The 23,130-nt window shown below is 44.4% G+C and overlaps 1 protein-coding gene across 7 annotated transcripts in view; it reads left to right on the plus strand.

Moving 5' to 3' along the window:
- Nucleotides 1-23,130, plus strand: part of EVC2 (EvC ciliary complex subunit 2) — a 128,827-nt gene that overhangs the window by 21,331 nt on the left and 84,366 nt on the right. For 6 of the 7 annotated variants that reach the window (XR_010409272.1, XR_010409273.1, XM_064584256.1 and 3 more), the window contains exons 7-8: nt 3,369-3,422; nt 21,027-21,161. Coding sequence is in view for 5 of the 7 variants with exons in the window: in XM_064584256.1 (XP_064440326.1) it covers nt 3,369-3,422; nt 21,027-21,161 (189 nt within the window). In the remaining 2 variants the exon portion in view is untranslated. The remainder of the gene's footprint in view (nt 1-3,368; nt 3,423-21,026; nt 21,162-23,130) is intronic. The other variant, XM_064584255.1, reaches the window with a different exon arrangement.

Raw genomic sequence — 23,130 nt, forward strand, 5'->3', positions numbered from 1 at the left:
GGATAGGGGATGGATGGGGAATGGAGGTGGGGTATGGATGGGGGATGGAGGGGGGATGGAGGTGGGGATGAATGGGAGATGGGGGTGGGGATGGATGGGGGATGGATGTGGGGTGGAGGTGAGATGGATGTGTGGGTGGAGGTGGGGATGGAGGTGAGATGGATGTGGGGTGGATGTGGGACGGAGGTGGGGGTTAGTGGGGAGATGGAGGTGGGGGATGGTGGGGGGATGGAGGGGCTCCTCACTCATTCCAGGGCCACCCGTCTGTTCCTTTGCTTGGGGCCTCCCCTGTCTGTCATATTGGCTTTATTTCTCTAGGAAGCCCCACCCCCGCTAGCCCCAGGAGACCAGGGACCTCATCTTTACTATGGACACCTGTGTTCTCCGTGCCAAAAATAGAGCCGTGCACAGTAAATGCTCAGTAAATATTTGTTGAATAAATGAGTGAACAAATCAGTAAACTAATGAATCCTGGGCAAGGTTTAGTTTTTAACTTCTCTGAAGCTCGGGTGTCTCATCTACATAAAGGAGATGATTCTAGCAATGTCTCCAGTCTTCCGTGGGGGTGAGATGTGTCTGTATGCAATGGCCTGTGATTTCCTACCCCTTCCAAACCGTCAGGGGCAGATGTTCCGCAGATGGAACATGAACAGCACACCTGCCCTCCTGGAGATCCCAGAGTTCCAAGCTTCACTGGCCTGCGTGCCGGCTCTGGTCGACCAGCAGCATCACCTCAGCCTAGTTCCTGCCAGAGAGATGAGTCCTGGGAGGCCAGTACTTGCTGAGTGATTACGTGCTGGGAGTTGACAAGGAGCTCCTGTACTTGGTTCTCACGTTGTTTCATCCGGTTGGACTTGACCGTCCCTCGGTGACTGGGGCTTTCCTCCATGACCTGTAGAAGGTCAAGTGTACGTGGGGCTGAAAATGACCCAAGTCTGAGTCTGCACATGAGAACAGTAGTTTGCTCTGCTTGTCAGTCGGTCCCAAGACGTCTTATATGACAAAAGGGGAAACAGTGACAGTTATTTAAACAGGCAAGGGCCCACCAGGATGGAGTCCTTCCGGTAGAGAGGTGACGTCTGACACGGGAGCACCTGGGAACCACTACCCAGCTGCGTTTCAGAATCAGCGCTGAGTCTTTGGGCTTCAGTGTCCCCACGCCAACGATGAGAGGAGTAGGAAGATTCCCCCCCAGATCTCTTCTCCTGGCGTTTTAGAATTGCATGAGCGTAATGGAGGAGACAGTAACAGCTGCCTGTGACTGGCCGTGGGCCGGAAGCACAGGTCCCCCTGATGCGTGGTCCGAAGGTCAATAGCAGCCTCAGGCGATGTCACAATGCTTTGCCCTTCATCTCACTTGGTCTCATCACGGGGCATTTTGTCCCGCAGATCATCACGAACAGAAGGGGGAGTGAGAGAGCATTCACACAGCTTTTACCACGGTGCACTGTTAAAATTGTTCTGTTTTATTTTTAGTTATTGTCCTCAGTCTCTTACTGTGCCTAACTCATCAGTTTAACTGGATGTATGTATAGTACAGAACGGCGTGTCTAAGGTTCGGGACTGTCTGTGGTTTCAGGCATCCTCTGGGGGCCTGGGAACACATCCCCGGCAGGTGGGGGTGGGGGAAGGCTGTCATTCCTGCTCACGAATTGTCTAGCCGGAGGTGGTACTGTCAGACATGCATCGTGTCTGGGTCTGGAGGCTGCTTTCTCAAACACGCACGCGTACCCCAGATTCATACAGGGTTGGATAAAATAGGCCCCACGCGATGGATAGTCCAGAGGGAAAGACCTAGAGCAATCATGTCCAGTTTCTTACAATATATTATGGAAACATCCTGCTCACCTCACATAGCCATCCCTGGATTTCACTTGGCCAGCATTTTCTGATTTCAGGCCGTGATCTAAAGCATGTTTCGCAAGCCTTGAAGTTTCTGTAGTAAGCACAGGGGTGAGGATTTACGGTTTGCAAAGAGATGAGGTCAAGCTTCATAGCACACTTGCAGCTTCTCTCTGCTTAGACCTCGGGTGTCAGAAAACACAGGGAGGAGGGGCCCGGGGGTAGAGAAGGGAATAGAACAACCTGATCGAACGTGGGCTTCTGAATGCAGCCTCGGGCGTCTGGGTCCGGACCCCGAAACTCATAGGGCATCGTGAATACCCCCAAACAGACACAATCCAGAAATGGGAGGGGACAGGTGATTGCTTCATACGTGTCTTTTCTTTAAAGACTCATATTTTTAAAAAATTCCCTTTTCTCCCTAAACAAGGGCCCTGTGGTGTTTTTATTTCCTTTCGAAGCCTCCACTAGGGTGTCCCGCTGGCCCATGATGGGTTTGGGCTGCCCTAGCGCTGTTATGGTAAGAACTCTGGGGCACGGGTCGGGGCTCCACCTTGGATGGACCGCGGCCGGGTTGGAATGAACAGGGGTTGCCTCACTCACTGGACTTCACGCTCCAAGCCTCGAGGCCGGGTTATACACACGGACACCACCACGGCCACCACCGACTACGGCCGACAGCAGGAACACTTTCAGGGCTCACTCCCTGTGCCAGGCACACTTCCAGACTCTAGATTAGCTAATTTAATCCTCACAGCAACCGTACTGAGTTGAATAGGATTCCCATTTTACAGATGGGAAAACGGAGGCACAGAGAAGTCAATGCCTTGCCTGAAGTCAGACTGCTGGTGAGTGATGGGGCCAGGTGTGAGCCCAGGCAGGCCGGCTCTAACCACGGCATCGTACTGCCTTTCAGTTGTCAGATCTTCTGCCTGCGTCCCTGGGACGATGTGTGTTCTTGCGGGGCATCTTCTTGCGTGCTTGGACAGATAGCTGGCCTAACACTCTTCCATTTCCCATAGAGCAGAGGAAGTTTGAAAGCAGGAGGAACAGACCCATGGGGCACTGGGACTTAGGGGAGGGGCACATCACATTGGGAGGTGGCCTCAGCAGAGCCCCCGCTCGCTGTGGTCTGCACCTTTCCTGAAAGAAGCATGCCAGAAAGGTCGAGCGGTTGGCTGCTCTGTCGAGTAGCTGCTGAGCTTTGGAGTCCATCCTCAGCCCCCGTCTGGCTGACCCCAAACCCCGGCGTTTCACCAGAGGGCACATGGCCCATGCTTTCTCGCCAATTAGGGAAACTGGTGTTTGGATCCACACAAGCGTCCAGGAGAGAAGGAGGCCCTGCAAGTCCACAGACCTTACCCCCTGGAGGGACTTTGAGACCCCCACAAGCCCCGGCCCCCAACAGTCAAAGGCCTACTGCAGCTCCAGACACCGCGGGTTGCAGATACACAAAATGATACCCTCTGTGTCAGGCCCCAACACCTGTTGACAAAAGTGTCTTCTTTTCTCTTTTCTTCTTCTAGAACAGAACCCAGCTAAAAGCCCTTTTCACCATAACAGCAGAAGAAAAGATAAAGGTAAGAGCGAAGACTTGAGCTGGACGGCCCCCTGGTGCCCCCCAGTGTGTCTTTTTCTGCCTCTGGTGTGTTGGTGTCTGGCTGTCCTCAGAGCCAAAGGGAGGGGGCGACTGCTGGCCTTGGGAGCGCAGACCACCGTGCAGTGTGGGGTCCCCCAGTGTAGCCAGAGGCTGTCGGGGTGGTTGCCTGGATGGCCCCTCCATCTGGGCAAGAAGGTGTTTCTTCACCTTGTGAGCGCACTTTGCATTGCTTCAGCACCTGCTGGGGCCAGACATTAAGCAATTGACATACGCTGAATTGTGTGGTCTTCACTGCAATCCTGGGGGTAGATTCTATTTTTAAATCACCTTCATTTCATAGATGGGGAAACCAAGGCACCCACAGGCCAAGTAATTTGCCCGAGGTCACCCAGCTAGTGTGTCAGGATTCCCAGCACCACTCCCAGGCTCAGTGATTGACTAGGAGGACACACAGGACTCCATGTATAGTCATACTCATGGCTGATTTATTACTGAGAAGGATGCAGAGTAAAATCAGCAAAGGGCAGAGGTGCACGGGGCGAAGTCTGCAAGACATCAGGCCTCAGCTTCCAGAGTCCTCTCCCGGTGGGAGTCACACAGGATGCACAGAGTTGTCCAGCAGTGAGTGTGACAGCACAGCTCATCAGAGACCAGCACCAGGGTTTTTACTGGGGGCTGGGCACACGGCATCTTCTGCGTGGCACATACCAGGGTTCCAGACTCCTGGGAGCAGTGTGTTCAGTGTAAACTACGTTGTTTGCACGACAGCTTAGGTGCAGTGAGCCACTCTTATCAGGGAATGGTGGGAACCCTCCCGAAATCCAAGTTTCTAGATGCCAGCCAAGGCCCCGCCTTGCATGCTGGCCTCTCAGAGGATAGCAGTCTTGGGCGTGCTGTGTGTGTGCTTCCCTCATAGGGGTTGGAACCAGGATTTGAACACAGGCACTTTGGCTCCAGAGCCCTGTTGTTGGGCAGTGGGCCACACCACCTCCTGGGGAGCTGAATCTCTGCCCCAAAGAGATGGAAACAAAATCCAGGTCTGGCTATAACAAAGGGAGGATTTATGGTGGGGGGAGGGCGGGGGACTCAGGAAGACAGGTGGCAGCTATCCTCCTGGCTGGTCTGTGCCCTCCTGGAGGGTGGGGCCATGTCCGCTTCATCCTTGTGCCCCGTTCTGTGCCTTACATTCTGAGTGGTACTCAATAGGTAAATATCCTTTGACTGAGCTGATTATTGATTGTCATTAATGCCGGTGATTGCTTCGAGGTGGGGTAGGTGTCTGGTTGCTGCGTGGTTGTAATAGAAGTCAGAGAACGTTCACTTAATTGATATTTATGAGCCCTTCCCCCATGCCCCAGGCCCTCTCTTGTGGTTGGAGATGGGCCACACCCTGGTCTTCAGGGCAGCCTCCCGCCCACACATTGTCTTCAAGGGCAACAGGAGTAGGTACCTGCTCTGGGGCGCGGACCTCTGGACGCACAGTTTGGCAATGGAGAACTGGGTTGGATTTCAGCCCTACAGCCCCTGGTCCAGGTGACCCTGCGCTGTGGACCACGTTCAGGGAGATCACCACTGAGCGGGAAGATGAGGTATATAAATGTGATGGCCTTACAGTGTTGTGGGGACAGCAAGTTCTTGGACCAAAGGCCTAGCTTTGAATCCTTGCCTGCCCACTGATTGTATGTGACTGCAAGTATGTTCCTTACCTCCCTGAGCCTCAGTGTCCTAGCTGTGAAATTAGTGATAATAGTACCCACTTCCTAGGGTGGTCGTCAAAGTAAATGGATTGATATGTGTAAAGCACTCAGCACAGTGCCTGGCGTTTTCTAAGTGCTCAGTAAACGTCAGCCGCTGTCTTTGCTATTATTATTATTATATGCACGTGCAGACACCACCCCTCTGTGGGTGTTTTGTGATAATCATGAATCATGACCCCCATCCATCAGCTCCTTTGTTTTCTGTTACATTCCTGAGGGTGAAACTGGCAGGTGTCAGCCAAGGAAGGCAAGGCCCCAGGAAATTGCTTCCCATTTTGTATCACGAAGTCCTCTTGCCCTTTCTGTCTGCTGCATGAAGAGTCTGGGAGGAAAAAAAGATCACACCGTACGTGCTGGACATTGGTGTTCAGGTTGTGTTGGAGCTCCCCACAACTTCTTGTGTTGATCCCATATGCCCTCGAAAGGGCTGGGCGCCAGGGCAGGGACCCGGAGAACAAGGATCTTGGATCTAATCAAGAGAGAGACATTTAAACCAACTGTTACATCTCCCAAATTCATGTAGAATGCAGTTCCAATAATAATTTTAATAGGATTTGGGGGGAGATAGGTGATCAAATTAATCAGAGTTTCACCTGAAAACATAAATTTCTGAAACTAGATGAGAACATTGTGACAATGAAGAGTAATGTGGGAGGGTTTGCCCTAGGAGATATTAAAGAATTATAAAGCTACATTAATACAGTATGCAACTCAAGAAAAGCCAGACCAATGGGACAGAATAGAGAATGTACACAGATGTCCATATAATAAAATGGTATTTCAAATCAGTGGGAAAAGAATGTATCACTCATAAATTTATGGGCAACTGGCTGGATCTTTTGGAAGAAAAATAAAGATGCATTCCCTCATCAGATTAAAATCTCGGTAAAACAATTTCTAAAAGGTAAATATAGGTCAGTATCGCATGATATGAAGAAAACCACGAAGGAAAACCATGGCTTTGAGTACACAAATAGTTGAAAACTTGACATTTAAAAACAACATTAAGAAAGGTAAGTGACAAATTTGGGAAAATACTTGTAACAGACATAAAAAAGGATTGACGTCTTTGATATATAAAGAGCTTCTATTAATAACAAAAAGAAAGTGTCATTAGATAGCTATGCGACATGAGAATTTCTCAAACACAGAAATTTACAGTGTGTACCCTTGAGCACAGTAGAGGGAGCGTGTAACTGCGCAGAATCTCATGGCTCGTTGACTTGCACTCAGAAGATGGGAGGTGTGCAATCACACATCATCACGTCTACCTTCCCTGTGTCACCTCTTGTATGGATCACTGCACCAGCCTCCTACTTGTCCAGCCCTACTCTCCTCTAGCCCATCGTCGTCACTGTAGTGATCTTTCTAAAACACAAACCTGCTTGCTTTTCCCTTTCTGGAGGGACTCCCTATTGCCTACTGGATTAAGCCCAGTTACCTCAGGTTAATATTCAGGAACCATCAGAAAAGTTGGCCGCTGCTATCTCCTGGTGCTGCTGGGTCCCTGTGTTTTCCACACTGCACACTGTTTTGCATATGCTGTTCTTTTCTTACCTGTGCTTTGGACAACATCCTGCAGGAGCTTGACCAACTTCCGCACCTCTGATTCCTAAACCTTCTCCAGGCGTGCTGGTAACACCCTTGGCTGGGATCCCACGACATTGGGACATCTGATAAGCCTTGTCAGTCTGTGACATTGAGATTAGTTTCCTGGTTGGCATTTAATACATTTTTGTGACATCAGAATAGAATTTTTGCCCTGGAAGAGACTTTACAGATGATTTAGTTTCACTTTCTCCTTTGAGAGTGAAAAAAAAAATCAGGTCTGGAGAGGCTGTGGGAACTGGCCAGGGTCCTGAAGCTTGATGACTATGTTAACGGAGAGTCATGCTGGGCAATTTGTTCTCAAATCCACTTCTTCACGAGACTGGTACCTTAGCAAAGCTACATTAATAAATGTGATTCCCTCTACCAGTGATTACTCCTAAACTCTCACTCTTTTCAGCATTGCCAGCTGGGAAGCCCAGAGGCTCTGCCCTCAAGGGCTGTGGGACAAAAGTCCACAAGTCACTGACCCCCTCTGCTTCTTGGATCTTTAGCTCAGAGTGAAGGATTTCAACTAAATTACTGCTGAAATCCCTTCCAGAGAAATTCTGTATGGTCTTCTCTTTTCTCCAAACTTTTTCTGTCTTTTGGGGGTAGGTGGGTAGGATTTAATATATGTCCATTGTGGACATTTAGAGTAAATGCCTCCTCTATATTACGCAGACACAGAGAAAGTTGGAAAAATAAAATAACATTACCTCATAATCCCACCACTGGAGGACCATTGTTAACATGTTGGCTTCTTGCTTCTATAAGTCTATGAATTTATTTATTACGTAATTGAAGTCAAACTGTATAAACAACTCCTCCTCATGCTTTTATAATTTGCTGTTGGATTATAAGCATTGAAAGCATTCCTTTTGAAAGATTTTTTTTTTTTTTTTTTTTGGTCCAGCATTGCTCTTCATAAATGCAGTGATAGAACTCATCAAAGGAATCTGCTCTCACCTAATATATGATTAAAGACATGGTAATAGCACATGATTCTTTGTCAGAGACAAGCGGGAAAGTTAGGGCCTGGGGATGAGGAGGCTGGGATCACTGAGCCGCTTCTCTTTCCTTATTCTTTCGTTAATGAAGTTTATGGTAAATAGGCTCTTTGAAATCTGTACTTATAATAATTATCAGTGAAATTTGGCTGCAAGATTTCTGGAGGAAATCTCAAAAGTATGATTAACTCAGGGCTGATTTCTAGTGCTCTAAGTGCTTAAATTTCTGCACCTGTACCTGTGGTCGTGGGCCTCACCAGCACCCAGCCTCCCAAGTGAGACATCCAGGGACATTTTTGGCCCCTATCTCTGGCATCCCACACATTCGTTCCATGCTCAGTCACTGTGTCCTGTGGACTCTGTCACCTAAATATTCCCCTAATTTCTACCTTTCCCTCCAGCCTGCCAGAAGTAGCAGTAATAGCTCAGATTTACTGACTGATCTCTGTGTCCTGCATCCCTAGCTAGTAGGCCCTATATTGTGTGTGTAGTAAAGGACACACACATGAAATTTACCATTATTGACATTTAGTATGTTCATTGTTGAGCAGACAGCACCACTGTCTAGGTCTGGAACATTTTCATCACCCCAAAAGGGAACTCTCTTCCCATTGAGTAGTTGCTCTCCATTCTCCCCTCCACCCTCAGTCTCTGGCAACCACTAATTTGCCTTCTGTCTCTATAGATTTGCCTGTTCCGGCCATTTCATGTAATGCAATGTGGCCTTTTGTGTCCAGCTTCTTTCCTTAGCATGATATTTTTGAGGTCCATCCATGTCGTCACGTTTATTGGTACTTCATTCCTTTTTATGGCTGAATCTTATTCCTTGTATGGGTGGACCACATTTTCTTTATCTCTTCATCAGGTGGTGGACCTCTGGGCTTGCCCCATCTTCTGGCTATTGTGAATAGTGCCCCTGTGAAGATTCAGGTACAGATTTTTATTTGAACACCTGTTTTCTGTTCTTTGGAGTATACACCCAGGACCAGATTACTGGGTTGTATGGTAATTCTGTGTTTAACTTAGCAAGGAACCATAGGCACTATTTTAATCCTCATTTTACAGATGGGAAATTGCAGCTTATAGAAGGGGAGGCCCAGGGTCCCACGGTGTGATAGGGGGTAGAGCTGAGAGCTGAACCCCCAAGTAGAGCCTCAGTCTTTACTAGCATGTTCTACTGCTTTCTGCAGCCTTGTTTCATGTCCTCATCCTCTCTTCCTTAGCTGTCACATCCAGTTTGTCCTCCTCCAGGCTGATGTCACGAAGTAGCTAGATTTAACTTTCTAAAATACCCCCTTGTCCTTCCAGCACGCAGCCCTGGGCTCACTGAATAAACTAGATGTCAAGAAAGTTTACCACCACATCCAAGTGCAGAGTTAACCCTGGTAGCCCACTTAAAGAGAGAGTTTCAGGAAACTCTCCACTTAAATACAGAGTTTTATCAAACACAGTTATAGCAAAGCTTTGTTTCTGCACATATGAAATGGATATAAGAATTCTGAGTTTAAAGTATTGTTCCAAAGACTAAAAAAGGAGTAAGGCCTGGCCTCTGGCAGAAGTTCAATAAAGATATTGATGGTTAAGAATAGTTTTGAGGAATGGATTGTAAAAACTTTTGGCCAGACACTGGGAGATTTTTAAAATCCTGCCCTACCAGTCAGTCCAGCAGAGTGAGCTGTATACTCAGAATAGGAATCACTGTTCACAGTGGCCCAAGACCCTGATGACCCAGTGCAGGGCTCCTGGTAAAAGGCCAGGCCAGAGCCCGAGCCCCAGAGAGGCAGCTGTGGTATGAGGGCTACTAGCCCGAACTGCTGGGTGTGAATCCCACGTTCACTATTGACTAGCTCTGTGATCTTGGGCCATTTATTTAACTTCTTAGTACTTTTGCATTCTAATTTGTAAAATGTAGACTAAAACAGTGCCCATTTTATGGTATTGTGAGAATTAAATGGATTAATGCATGTAAAGCACTTGGAACCACTCTGGCACTTAGTGTCTGCTCAGTACATGTCAGCTATGATGATGGTGGTGGTGATGATGATGGTGATGATGAGGATGATGGTGATGATGATAGTGATGGTGATGATGGTGATGTGATGGTGAGGATGATGATAGTCATTATGGTGATGATCATGGTGAAAGTGATGATGATGACAAAGGTGGTAGTGATTATATGGAGCCTCCCTCTTCCCATAAAGCTACATCTTAAGATCTTACTCTCCTTTGGCCATTTACATGGAGGAGGAAATTTGAAGAGCAGAGGCATTTTGGGCAGGTCAGGTGAGCAAGACCTAGCTTAATTTAGCAACACTGATACTGAGGATTGAAAGAAGAAAGTGGGAGTTGTGAGTGGACCTGCCCCTAGCAGGCAATCTCTACCTACATGCACTTATCACTTGGTAGCAGAAAGTAGGGATTGCAAGAGAGAAGGGAGAAAGATGGCGGGATCTGTAGAGCTTGCCCTACCTTTGCCCTTTTCCTAGATAACAGGCATTCATTCCTGCATCGGTGTCAGGTCCTGTTCCCATGACCTGCCACATCGCCTCTACTCTTCAAATTCTCTTGGCCATGTGAATGGCCAAAGGAGGGCAAGACTTCAGGTGGAGATTCAGAGAAGATGGAGGTGGTAAGAAGAAGACAAGCATGGTGGCCTGACCCAGTTGACCAGTTCTACTTCATGAAGTAGGAAAGGAGAAGACCGACAGAAGGAGATAGAAAGATCTGTTTCTACCTTTTACAGTACAGTGGGACCCTGCCTGCATATAATTCTGTCCTAGTCTTTGTTTCTGGTTCTCATCAATCAGGCAGGTAACTTCTACCATGGTGTGGGAGGTTGGGACTAAAAATGTTTTTAGAAAAACCGCACAACTCCCTGGATAAAAGCAGTGTGATCTAATGGGTGGAGAGCATGGACTTTGGAGTCAAACAGGGCTAGCTCTGGTTTTTTAGTTATGGACTTTGATTATTTAATCTCTTTCCATCTACATTTACCTATCAATAGAATGGAGATAATACATACCCCACAGGATTGCTGAAGATTGAATGATGCAAAGCATATATCATACCATATTAGTTTTCTGGGGCTGCCCTAACAAATAATCACAAACTGAGGAGCTTAGAATAACAGAATCTTATTCCGTCACAGTTCTGAAGGCTAGAGGTCTGAAATTAAGGTGTTGGCAGAGCTGTGCTCCCTTTGATGGCTTTAGAGAAGAAGCCTTGCCTCTTCCTAGCTTCTGGTGGCTCCTGGAAATCCTTCCTTGGTTGTACCTACATCACTCCAATCTCTGCCTCCATGGCCACATGGGCCTCTCTGTGTGAATCTGTCTCCACATTTCCCTGTCTTTATAAGGAACATTCATTAGATTTAGGGCCCACCCTAATCCAATATGAACTCAATCTGATTACATTTGCAAAGACCTTATTTCCAAATATGGTCACATTTATAGGTACTGGGGGTTAAGACTTCAGCATATCTTTTTGGAAGACACAATTAAACCCATTACATGCACCTAGCCTAGGGACTAGTGTGTTTTTGGTGATCAGATGCCATTAATTCCTTGTATCTCCCCATTCTTCTTGCTAAAGCTGGAAAAAAAAAAAAAAAGCCCTTGCCTTCTGTGAAAGAGGAATCTTGAAAACAAATTGCTAATCAATATCCCCTTTGTTCTCTTTAGACACAGATTTTTTGTTTCCTTTCCATCAATATTTTAATGTATCCTCGGTGCAATGCTATTCATGTTTATACAGTGTATTGGTTTTTTTCCCTTATCCAGTAGGTATACATATCAGGGCAAAGAGGGCTATTTCCAGCACATATGGAGAATTTGCGTGTCATTTTGGTGTTAATTAAAATGTAATATTTAGAATCAGGAGGATATTCAAATATGGGAACAGAACTGGTTCCCTGACCGTATTTGGTAACAGCATCTTTGGACCAAGGTTGATTGATCAATAGCCGAAAAAGTCATATGTGGCATTACTCTTTGATTCAGGTTCCAATAAATGTCTGGACCAAAGCTCCTGTTTCTGACTTAACTTGGCTTTGACTCTCTTGAGGGTCAGGTTGGCCTTGTTGGTCTGTGAGAAAAATTTAACCTTGACTACAGCCTTCATTGTTACCAAAGGAATGAGGACTGCTTTTGTTGTCTTCTAGCCCCTAAGTAATACATTTAATGTTCTCATAATCTACAGTCATTCCTAATTAAACTAGTAGTAGATTGGCTTCTCTAGAAGCAGATGCTGAGACAGAGTTTAGAGTATAATATGTTTACCAGCATGCAGAAAAGAGTTAATATATCTGGCCTGAGATTGCCCTCCTTAGAAAGGCCTGCTTGCAAGGTTAGCCCTTGGTCAATGTCTGCAAACTTGGATTTCAGGACAGTTGCCACCATTCCCCAAACTGATAAGAATGGCTCACTGTGCTGAAGCTATTATATTATAAATATAAATATATTATAAACAATATATTTTATTTTTAAGGCCTGCTTTCATTCTGGGAGTCTGGAACTTTGGTACATGCTAGGGAGAGGGTGTCTAAGTGACCAGTCCTGGATAAAAGCCCTGGGCACTGTCTGTCATGAGCTTTGCCATGTTGTTACACCCATTGCTGGAGGAACTAAACAAGTCTTGTGTGATGGCCTTGGGAGAGGACTCTGGAAGCTTGCTTCTGCTTTCTTCAGGATTTAACCCCATGTGCCTTTTCCCTATGCTGAGTTTGCTCTGTATCTTCTCCCTGTAATAAATCATAGCTGTGAGAATGACTATAGGCTGAGTGTTGTGAATCCTCCTGATGAATCATCGAACTTGGGGTGGTTGTGGGGTCTCCCCCCAACACAATCAGTGACCACCCATGAAGGGAAGAAGGAGGAAGTGGGATTGGGCAAAAGAGGACTTGGGCAAGTTGTGATCTGGGCTGACAAAGCCTCACCTGGCAGTGAACACTGGAGCAAGCTTTGCCTGTCTGAGTGTCACCTGTCAGGCTAAATGGCTGGCCATTATACTTCTGCCATGCTCTGTTACCAGGTGTAGGCTGTCTACAGGAAGGGCATGACCTCAGGTGAGGTGGCTCTCTGCAGCTGATCTAGACCATGAAGCTGGAGGCTCTCTACAGGCCACATTGCCCATAGCTGGGCACCAAGTCTTTCCTCGAAGGGGGATCTGAGTGCTGCATTGCCTTATCTACCTTTAAAAAATATTTATTATTCTTTTTGTTGTTTCCTGGTTATATAAGTAATACATGCTCATGTAGAGATCTTAGAAAACACAGAAACAAAGAAAAAACTCATCAAGCAATCACTCAGCAGAATTCCAGAGGATATTCTTCATAGGTTATATATATACATGTGTGCATATATGTTATTTTTGTTCTAATTAAATTGGGATTTTTCTATGTATACAGTTTTTAAAATTAATTAATTTTTTCAATTTTTAAAAATGTTTTATTATGTCCAATGATTCATTAGTTGCATATAACACACAGTGCTCATCACAACACGTGCCCTCCTTAATACCCATTTTGTACCTTCTTTAAAAATGTTACATTAGTATATAAGCATTTTTAAATAGTATTAAAAATTCAACACACAAAAATCGGTTACATTTCTACACACTAACAATGAACAATCCAAAAAGGAAATTAAGAAAACAATTTCATTCACCATAGCATCAAAGAGAATAAAATAATTAGGAATAAACTTAAGACGTGAAAGACTTGTACAGTGAAAACTACAAAACCCTGCTGGGTTAAGACACAAATAAATGGAAAGTCATCTTGTGCACATGGATTGGAAGACTTCATAATGCTGTGATACACAGATTCAGTGCAATTGCTGTCAAAATCTCAAAGGCATTTTTTTTTTTTTACAGAAATAGAAAAGCCCATCCTAAAATTCATATGGCATTTCAAAGGAACCTGAATAATCAAAAAAATCTTGAAAAAGAATAAAGCTGGGGCGCCTGGGTGGCTCAGATGGTTAAGCCTCTGCCTTCAGCTCAGGTCATGATCCCAGGGTCCTGGGATCGAGCCCCACATTGGGCTCCTGGCTCAGCGGGGAGCCTGCTTCTCCCTCTCCCTCTGCTCTCCCCCTGTTCATTCTCTCTCTCTCTCTATCTCTGTGTCTCAGATGAATAAATAAAATCTTAAAAAAAAAAAAAAAGAAAAGAAAAAGAATAAAGCTGGAGGCCCCATACTTCCTGATTTCAAAACTTAGTACAAAGCTACAATAGTCAAAACAGTGTGGTACCATCATAAAGACAGACATATAAACCAATGGAATAGAATCAAGAGCCTAAGAAAAACCCTTACATGGATAGTCAAATGATTTTTGACAAGGGTGGAAAGACTAATGGGGCAAGAAAAGTCATTTCAACAAATGATGTTTGGGAAACTGAATTTACACACACAAAAGAATGGAGTTGGACCCTTGCCTTTCAGGATCTACAAAAATTTTAATTTTATTATGTTAGTCACCATAAAATACATCATTGGTTTTTGATGTGGTGATCCACGATCCATTGTTTTCGTATAACACCCAATGCTCCATGCAGTATGTGCCCCCCTTAATACCCATCACTGGGCTAACCAATCCCCCCTCCCTCCTCCCCTCTAAAACCCTGTTTGTTTCTCAGAGTCCATAGTCTCTCATGGTTCATCTCTCCCTCCAATTCCCCCCCCCCATTTTTCCCTTCCTTCTCCTAATGTCCTCCATGCTATTCCTTATGTTCCACAAATAAGTGAAACCATATGATAATTGACTTTCTCTGCTTGACTTATTTCACTTAGCATAATCTCCTTCAGTCCCATCCATGTTGATGTAAAAGTTGGGTATTCATCCTTTCTGATTGCTGAGTAATATTCCATTGTATATATGGACCACATCTTCTTTATCCATTCATCTGTTGAAGGGCATCTCGGCTCTTTCCACAGTTTGGCTATTGTGAACATTGCTGCTATGAACATGGGGGTGCATGTGGCCCTTCTTTTCACTACATCTGTGTCTTTGGGGTAAATACTCAGTAGTGCAATTGCTGGGTCATAGGGTAGCTCTATTTTTAAATTTTTGAGGCACCTCCACACTGTTTTCCAAAGTGGCTGTACCAACTTGCATTCCCACCAACAGTGTAAGAGGGTTCCCCTTTCTCCCTAACCTCTCCAACATTTGTTGTTTCTTTCCCTGTCCATTTTTGCCATTCTAACTGGTGTAAGGTGGTATCTCAATGTGGTTTTGATTTGGATTTCCCTGATGGCTAATGATGATGAACATTTTTTCATGTGTCTGTTAGCCATTTGTATGTCTTCTTCAGAGAAGTGTCTTTTCATATCTTCTGCCCACTTTTTGACTTGATTATTTATTTTTTGAGTGTTGAGTTTGAGAAGTTCTTTATAGATCTTGGATACCAGCCCTTTATCTGTAGTGTAATTTGCAAATATCTTCTCCTATTCTGTGGGTTGCCTCTTTGTTTTGTTGACTGTTTCCTTTGCTGTGCAGAAGCTTTTTATCTTGATGAAGTCCCAAAAGTTCATTTTTGCTTTTGTTTCACTAGCTTTTGGAGATGTATCTTGAAAGAAGTTGCTGTGGCCGATGTCAAAGAGGTTACTGCCTAGGTTCTCCTCTAGGATTTTGATGGATTCCTGTCTCACATTGAGGTCTTTCATCCGCTTTGAGTTTATCTTTGTGAATGGTGTTAGAGAATGGTCGAGTTTCATTCTTCTGCATGTGACTGTCCAATTTTCCCAGCACCATTTATTGAAGAGACTGTCTTTTTTCCATTGCATGTTTTTTCCTGCTTTGTCAAAGATTATTTGACCATAGAGTTGAGGGTCCATATCTGGGCTCTCTATTCTGTTCCATTGGTCTATATGTCTGTTTTTGTGGCAGTACCATGCTGTCTTGGTGATCACAGCTTTGTAATATAGCTTGAAATCGGGCAACGTGATGTCACCAGCTTTGTTTTTCTTTTTCAACATTTCCTTGGCGATTCGGGGTCTTTTCTGATTCCATAGAAATTTTAGGATTGTTTGTTCCAGCACTTTGAAAAATGTCATTGGAATTTTGATCGGGATGGCATTGAAGGTATAGATTGCTCTGGGTAGCATAGACATTTTAACAATGTTTATTCTTCTGAGGATCTACAAAAATTAACTCAAAGTAAATCAAAGACTTAAGAGTAAGACCCCTTAGAAGAAAACATAGGGGAGACTTCATAACATCAGATTTAGTGATGATTTTTTTGTATATGACACCAAAAGCACAAATGACAAAAGAAAAAAAATAGGTGAATTGAATTACATCAAAATTAAAAACTTATGTGCATCAAAGGATACAATCAAGAGATTGTAAAGGCAGCCCATGGAATGGGAGAAAATAACATTCACACCATGTAAAAAACTCTTGTCATCTTAGTCAGTTTGGACTAAAATAGCATATTGTTATAGACTGAGTGGCTTAAACAACAGACTTTTATTTTCACAATTCTTTAGGCTGGGCAGTGCAAGATCAAAGCGTTGGCAGATATTGTGTTTGATGAGAGCCACTTACTGGTTTGTAGATGCCCATCTTTTCATTGTATCTTTCCATGGCAAAGAGCAGAAAGAGCTCTGGCCTCTTCATTCCCTTATAAGGGGACTGACTAATCCTATTCATGAAGGCTCCACCCTCATAACCTAATTATCTCCCAAAGGCCTCAACTCCTAATACCATCACATTGGGGGTTAGGTTAGGATTGAAAAATGGGCAAAGGACTTGAACAGACATTTCTCCAAAGAAGATATACATATATGTAGTACACACATGAAAAGACACTAATCATTAGGGAAATGCAAATCAAAACCATGATGATACCACCTCATACATATTAGGATGGTAACTATCAAAAAAATAAAAAGATAAAACAGCTTGGCTGTTCCCCGGAAAATTAAAGGTAGAATTATATAATCCTGTAATTTCACTTCTGGGTATATATCCAAAAGAATTGAAAGAGATATCTGTATACCAATGTTTGTAGCAGCATTATTCACAATAGCCAAAAGTGGAAGCAACCCAGGTGTCCATTCAGTGAATGAATGGATAAACAAAAAATATATATACATACTATGGAATTTTATTTAACTGTAAAAAGGAAGGAAATTCTGACACATACTACAACATGGATAAACCATGAAGATTTTATGCTAAGTGAAGTAAGCCAATCAAAAAAGACAAATACTCTGTCATAACACTTACATGAGGGTCTTAGAGGGTCAAATTCATAGAGACAGAAAGTAGAATGATGCGTGGCAGGGAGCTGGGGGGAGGATGGAAGGGGGAGTGTGTTAGTGGGAACAGAATTTCAGTTTTGTAAGATGAAAAAGATTTGGGGGTGAATGCTGGGGATTTCAGAACAATGTGATTGTACTTAATGCTACTAGAATGTACAATGAAAAATGGTTATGATGGTAAATTTTATGTTATGTGTGTTTTATTATAATTTAAAATATTATTTAAAAAATTTTAATGGTTAAATATTCAGAACTCCAAAGGAAAAAGGAAAACTTAAAATTCCTAGAAAGCAAAAACAGATCCTTTTAAGATGTCATCAGACACATTTATGCCAGAAGACAGTGGGATGGTACCTCCAGTGTTCTAAAGAAAAATTATTTTGGACCTTGAGTTATAGATTCAGCCAAATTATCAATCCAATGAGGGCAAAGTAATAACACTTTAAGACATATGAAATAAAAAATCTTTTCTAAACAGATTAACTTGAGAATAAATAAATACTGCGAATACTCCATGGGAAAAAAAAAGCATCCAAGGAAAAGAAAGAAATGGGATCCAAGAAACATAGTTTTTCTTTAATGAATAATGTGTGACAATACAGAAAGCTGTGAAGAGAGGGCTCCAAATGACAGGAGTGCAGCAAGCCTGGAAAGTAACCAGTCCTAATTAGATCATAGTGTCAAAGCATTCTGGGAATGATGAGTTTAAGAAAAAAGAATCCACTCCCTGCAACAGATAGTATCATTAAGGAAATGCTATATAACAGGAAGGAAAAAGAAAGGCAATGAGAAACTCCAGGAAAAACAAAAAGTTACAGGAAAAGAAGTGTCAGTCCAATTTGAAGCAAACTAAAAATGTGGCATGATTTTGAACAATTGATAAAGTGTAAGAAAAGGGACTGAATTAGAAATATACTGCTTTGAGGAGCAGATATATAGTAATATAGGATTACATTTTTTACTTTATTCTTCAGTGAATAACATTTTCCTAATCATCATAATAATAATGTCTTTAAAACTTTTTTTTAGTTTTAGTTTCTGGAATGAACCTATAAACAACCACGAAGAATTGTGGTTGCAAAACAAAATATATATGTTATAAACCATACATATAAAATATATATATATGTAATATATAAAAATATATTTATATATATAAGTATATATAAATATATAAAAACCATATATATATATAAAAGATTTTTTATTTCATATGTCTTAAAATGTTATTACTTTGCCCTCATTGGATTGATAATAAATTCTGGAAGAAAGAAGTGGGAAAGGCAAGTTGGAGGCAGGTGTGGGACACTAATGTCATTGTCTTTTTTAGTAAGATGACAAGGAGACAAGAAATAGTCTCTAAATTAAGTGCTATAAAAGTTGAAGTTTAATTTTTTAATTTGAAGGTACAAAAGTAGCTAATTGAAAAACTAAAAATAATCATTAAAATTAGAAGGAAGTGTAGAAAGGGATATTTATAGGTTACATACCCTATAAATTTGTAAGGTAAAAATTCTGACCTAAATTCACATCTGTCAAAACAGGAATTCAGTTAATAATATGTAATTTGATGAATCAATAAATAAAGATACATGCATAATTTTTAGAGTATTTAAATTAACTAACCATTCTGGTTAACTAAACCATGAAAACTGAAATCAGTATCTGTTTAAGACATTTGCCACTGGGAAGCTGGATTAGAGTGGATAGGGGAAGGTAACACAGGGAAATTTGCTTTTCTTTTTAAATACTTGACTTCTGTTATGAACTCTTTTTCCTAGTATACATACGTACATTACTGTGCTTTTTAAAAATAATAAAATGGTTATGTAATTGCTCATTATATGGATTGGATAATTTATAGAAACTTAAGATATAATCACTCTTTGTTTTGAGGACATTTAAGATCCATACACATTTGTGTTACTTTCTATGATGCTCTGCAAAATAGCCTTACATATAAACAAATCTTTGTGTATATTTCTAGGCCAAAACAACCTTGTATATAAACCTTTATGCATATTTTTGAATTATTTCCTGAGGAGAGAATCCTAGGCATGAAATTGCTGACTTAAAGGGCTGACCGTTATAAAGCCTTTTGTTATGGACACACATATTTTGTCCCTCTTATTTTTGAGTATGACACTTTGGTGAAAACATTCCAAAGGATGAAAGTGTTATCAAAATGTGAGGCTCTCAGTCCAGGTCTGTTTTTGAGGCCACCTTCTGATAAAATGACTCATTAATGGCCACCATATAGCTTCTCCATTACTGTACCAAAGGAGTTCCCTTCGTTTACACAGCCCACAAAGGAAGACACGGCAAGAATCACTGGTGTTTAGTGAGCAAGTATTAAAGCCAGACACTCTTTTAATGATTTCATTCAACTTCATGCATATTCTTGTTTAATCCTCAGTACAACTCTTGGAGGGCTACTGTCTCAATTTGCAAGGGAAGGAGCAGAGGCAAAGAGAAATGAACTCATCTGACCAATACTACATGACCAATAAGGCAGAGATGGTGCCACACCCAGGTGGTCTGAGTCCTGAGCCCAGGCTTCACCCGCTCTCCTGTTTACAGGTCCCCCTTACCTGTGAATAGGAGGTGGACCTGGGTCAGACTCAGTCAGTGCCCACACAAAGAGTATAATCACACAAATGGAGAAAGAACCCCAACTTACAGCCTGGAACACAGTAAATACTCAGTAAATAATTGTTGATTAATCAATGAGCCAAGCTTTGTGCTAATCTCTATACTACTATTTTATTTAATCCTCATTCTAGGATGTATTTTTATCCCCATTTTACAGACGAGAGAAGTGAGGTTGCTGGAGGTCAAGTCACTCATCCAGGGTATCACAACTGTTTTGACAGAGGTGGCATTTCAATCCAGATCTGTAGGATTAAAAATCCAGAGCTCTTTCTTTTGTTCAGAGTGTCTTTGGGAGAATTCAAGGAGTTAAGACTCATCCTGTGAAACCCTTAGCCTAGCCATTCTCAAATTGTGTTCCTCAGACAAATAGCACAGCAGCAGCCCCTGGGAACTTGGAAAAGCCACTTCTGAGGCCCTGTCCCCAGGTCTAGTGAATCAGGAGTCCAGGGTGGGGCACAGGGATGCGTGTTTCCATAAGTCCTCCTGGTTCAGATGCATGGTTAAGTGTGAGTGCAGCCTCAGTCCCCCGTCTGACCTGATCCGAGTGCTTATCGGATGCTATCTGCTGCTGTGGTCTCGAACCTGAAGCTGCATTGTCTAGCACTTAGCAGCTTCTCACGACGGCTTGATGCCAGCCACTCCTGGCCTGCCACAGATGCATATTTGTCCCAGGCTCTCGCTGGCTGGAGCCCAGAGGATGCCTCTGAGGAGAGAGAGAGAGGGCTGGGCGTGTTAAACCAGGTTGTTGGTTTTGCTTGGCAGCCAGCCGCCTCCCGCTGTGTGATGCTTCCCTGCCCTGTGCATCCTCCAGCGTGGTCCTGAAGGCCAGCGTGGGCCGTGGGTTGCCCCTCTAAAGCTCTTGCGAAGGGGGAACAGACGGTGTAGGGAGAAGGGAAGGACACTACAGATTCTGCCCCTGACTCGAAACAGCTCACGGATCCCTAGTGCTGCCTTAGGTTTGTTACAGATGGATTCAGGAATGTACAGTTCTTGGGGGCCTGCCATATGCCAGGCTTGGGGTGGATGGTCCTACTTGTGCAAGCCATCGTGCTGGGTTCCTTGCAGTGTTTGTCCTGCTCAGTGCTTCAGATGTGCTGTGTGGAAGCCAGGCTATAAGGAAACAGGCTCAGAGAAGTCCAGCGATGGCCTCAGGCCAAGATGGTTTCAGCCAGTGGGACAGAGCTGGGCCCAAAGCCAGGCCCATCTCGCTGCCTCCATGTTTCTTCTGCTGTAACTCTTCCTTATGACCTGACTGAAAGATGTGAAATGTGACCATGGACAATTCCACCCCTCCCCCACCGCCTCTGGTCCCCTAGGTTGTCCCAAACCATGGCCTTCATGCGGCAGGATTCTTCACAGCCTCCATCCTCTCCTTTGTGCTGACCTGGGTCACGCTTTTCTTCATGGCTCGGTATCAGTGTTTGAAGGGAAGCCTGCTCATCGGACATCAGGTGAGTCTCCATGTACGTTGTGTTCCTCGAGGGTAGTTCGATTGGCAGTAGATGTGAGGTTGATGTTTATCCCCCAGTTCAATGGGTCTCAGCCCTGGATTGATGTCCCAATCCCTGGGGAAATGACAGACACACGCTTATGTCCAGGCTCACATGCAGAGGCTCTGACTGGACGTCCCAGGATGTGCCCCTGTCATTAGTCGTTTTTAAAGCTCCCTGGATGATTCCAGAAGGTGGCCAGGGTTGAGGGCCCCTGCAGTCTGACTGAATAACCGAGCACCTATCTGTGTGGCCAGTTCCGCGTTCATGCCACGCTAATTCAGGTCCTGGTCCACACTCCCTGCTGACAAGTCTTTGGAGACTCACTTCATCCTCAGGGGGAGACTGGATACTTCGGCCCAGCTTGGGGAGCCCCCGTCGCCAGCTTCTGCCCACTTCTGCTGCCACTGTCCACTTCCCACCTCAGACCCAGTCCACCCAGTGACTCAGCATTCCTTGAGAGCATGAGCTCACCACGCTCACACCAGAGGCTTTTTGATCCTCTCTGCCCTTTATGAGCATAGTTCTGGCTGGGATGGGAGCCCCATCTCCAGGTTCCTGCGCTAGCTTCTGTAGACTCCACCCAGCACATCTCCTAATCTGTTGGGTTTGTCTGTGAACGTCTTAATCTCTGTATTCCTGTCTTGCTCTGGGTTCCCACAGAAGCACACCCTGGGACCAGGGTCCAAATGCAAGTAGTTTATATGGGGAGTGGTCCCAGGAATTATTGGTGTGGGGTCAGGAGGTGAGGCAGGAAGGGAAGGCAGCTGGTCAGGTTACCACTGTGGGCCCCTGGAGCTTCACCCTGCCTGGGACCTCTGGGGACAGTAGTCATCCCACCCGAGGAGGGAAGGAGCTGGAGTATATATCATACCCTGTTGGTCATTGGTTGAGGACATGGGGGCAAAGGGGCTGTTAGAAGGTGGGGGAGGAAGGACTGTCCTCCCCACTGAAAAGGCACTTGGAGACCAGAGAATAAGCAGGCCACTCCATACCATTTATGCAGACTTTTATTCAGGATAACTTACTGACAGGGGATCAGGTCAGGGGTGATCCAGGTACTGTGCAGCTATTCTCACAAAGTCCAGACCTTAGTCCACAGATTTTATAGAGTCAGGGGAGGTACAGAGGGCATTGTAGTGAGATCAAGGGTCCATTTATACCTCCAAGAGTTCGCGTGCTCTTGGTTGACAGCTACCCTTTCATTAGATCTAATGGAACCATCCGTGTATGAGGAGGGGGAGAGACTATTCTATCTTTAACAAATTTATGGATGTCCTAAATGAGCCTCCCCCTTCCAGCCTTGGTGGGCATTTCTAAGGTATGTATATTAATTTCCAAGGGGCCTGGAACACGTAGCCCCAAGAGAGGACATGTACAAGATGGAGGGCCACAGAAGGAGTCAGTATTGTGAGCACTCCCGCAGGGGCCCGGACAGAGGGTGATGTTATTTCCTTGGCATGGCTCTGAAGGCCAGTGAAAGCCTTTAGGGAAAGAAGTGTAGGTCTTGGCTGGTGGATCTTGGGCTAGTGGACACTGAAGCAGCAAGGGCAAGGGGACATGGGTAGAAAACAGATGGTATCTGCCACCATCCGCACTGCCTGGTACAGAACCCGGTGCTTGGAAGGCCCTGAAAAAATGTGTGAGGGAATGAATGAGCCCTTGGTCCATCAGTGGTTGGACAGACGGGACAGAAATCAGGGTGGTAGTTCATTGAGTGAGATGAGCTTTGCGGAGCTGCCACCAGAAGGCACTGCGGGGAGTAAGCATCCGGGAAGGCTGGAGCTCCTGTGACTCAGTGTCACCCAGGGCCCCAGCACCTTGAAGGGAACATCTGTCATCTCTCCCCCTCACTTTATATTGAGGAAACTGAGGCCCATGTAGTTAAACACTTGCTTCAAGTGGCCAAGTGTAGGCTGGACCTACTTCT

The sequence above is a fragment of the Mirounga angustirostris genome, unplaced genomic scaffold (assembly GCF_029215605.1).
Source record: "Mirounga angustirostris isolate CCGP_5_RB_7025 unplaced genomic scaffold, mMirAng1.0.hap1 SCAF_2, whole genome shotgun sequence".
Classification (NCBI taxonomy): domain Eukaryota; kingdom Metazoa; phylum Chordata; class Mammalia; order Carnivora; family Phocidae; genus Mirounga; species Mirounga angustirostris.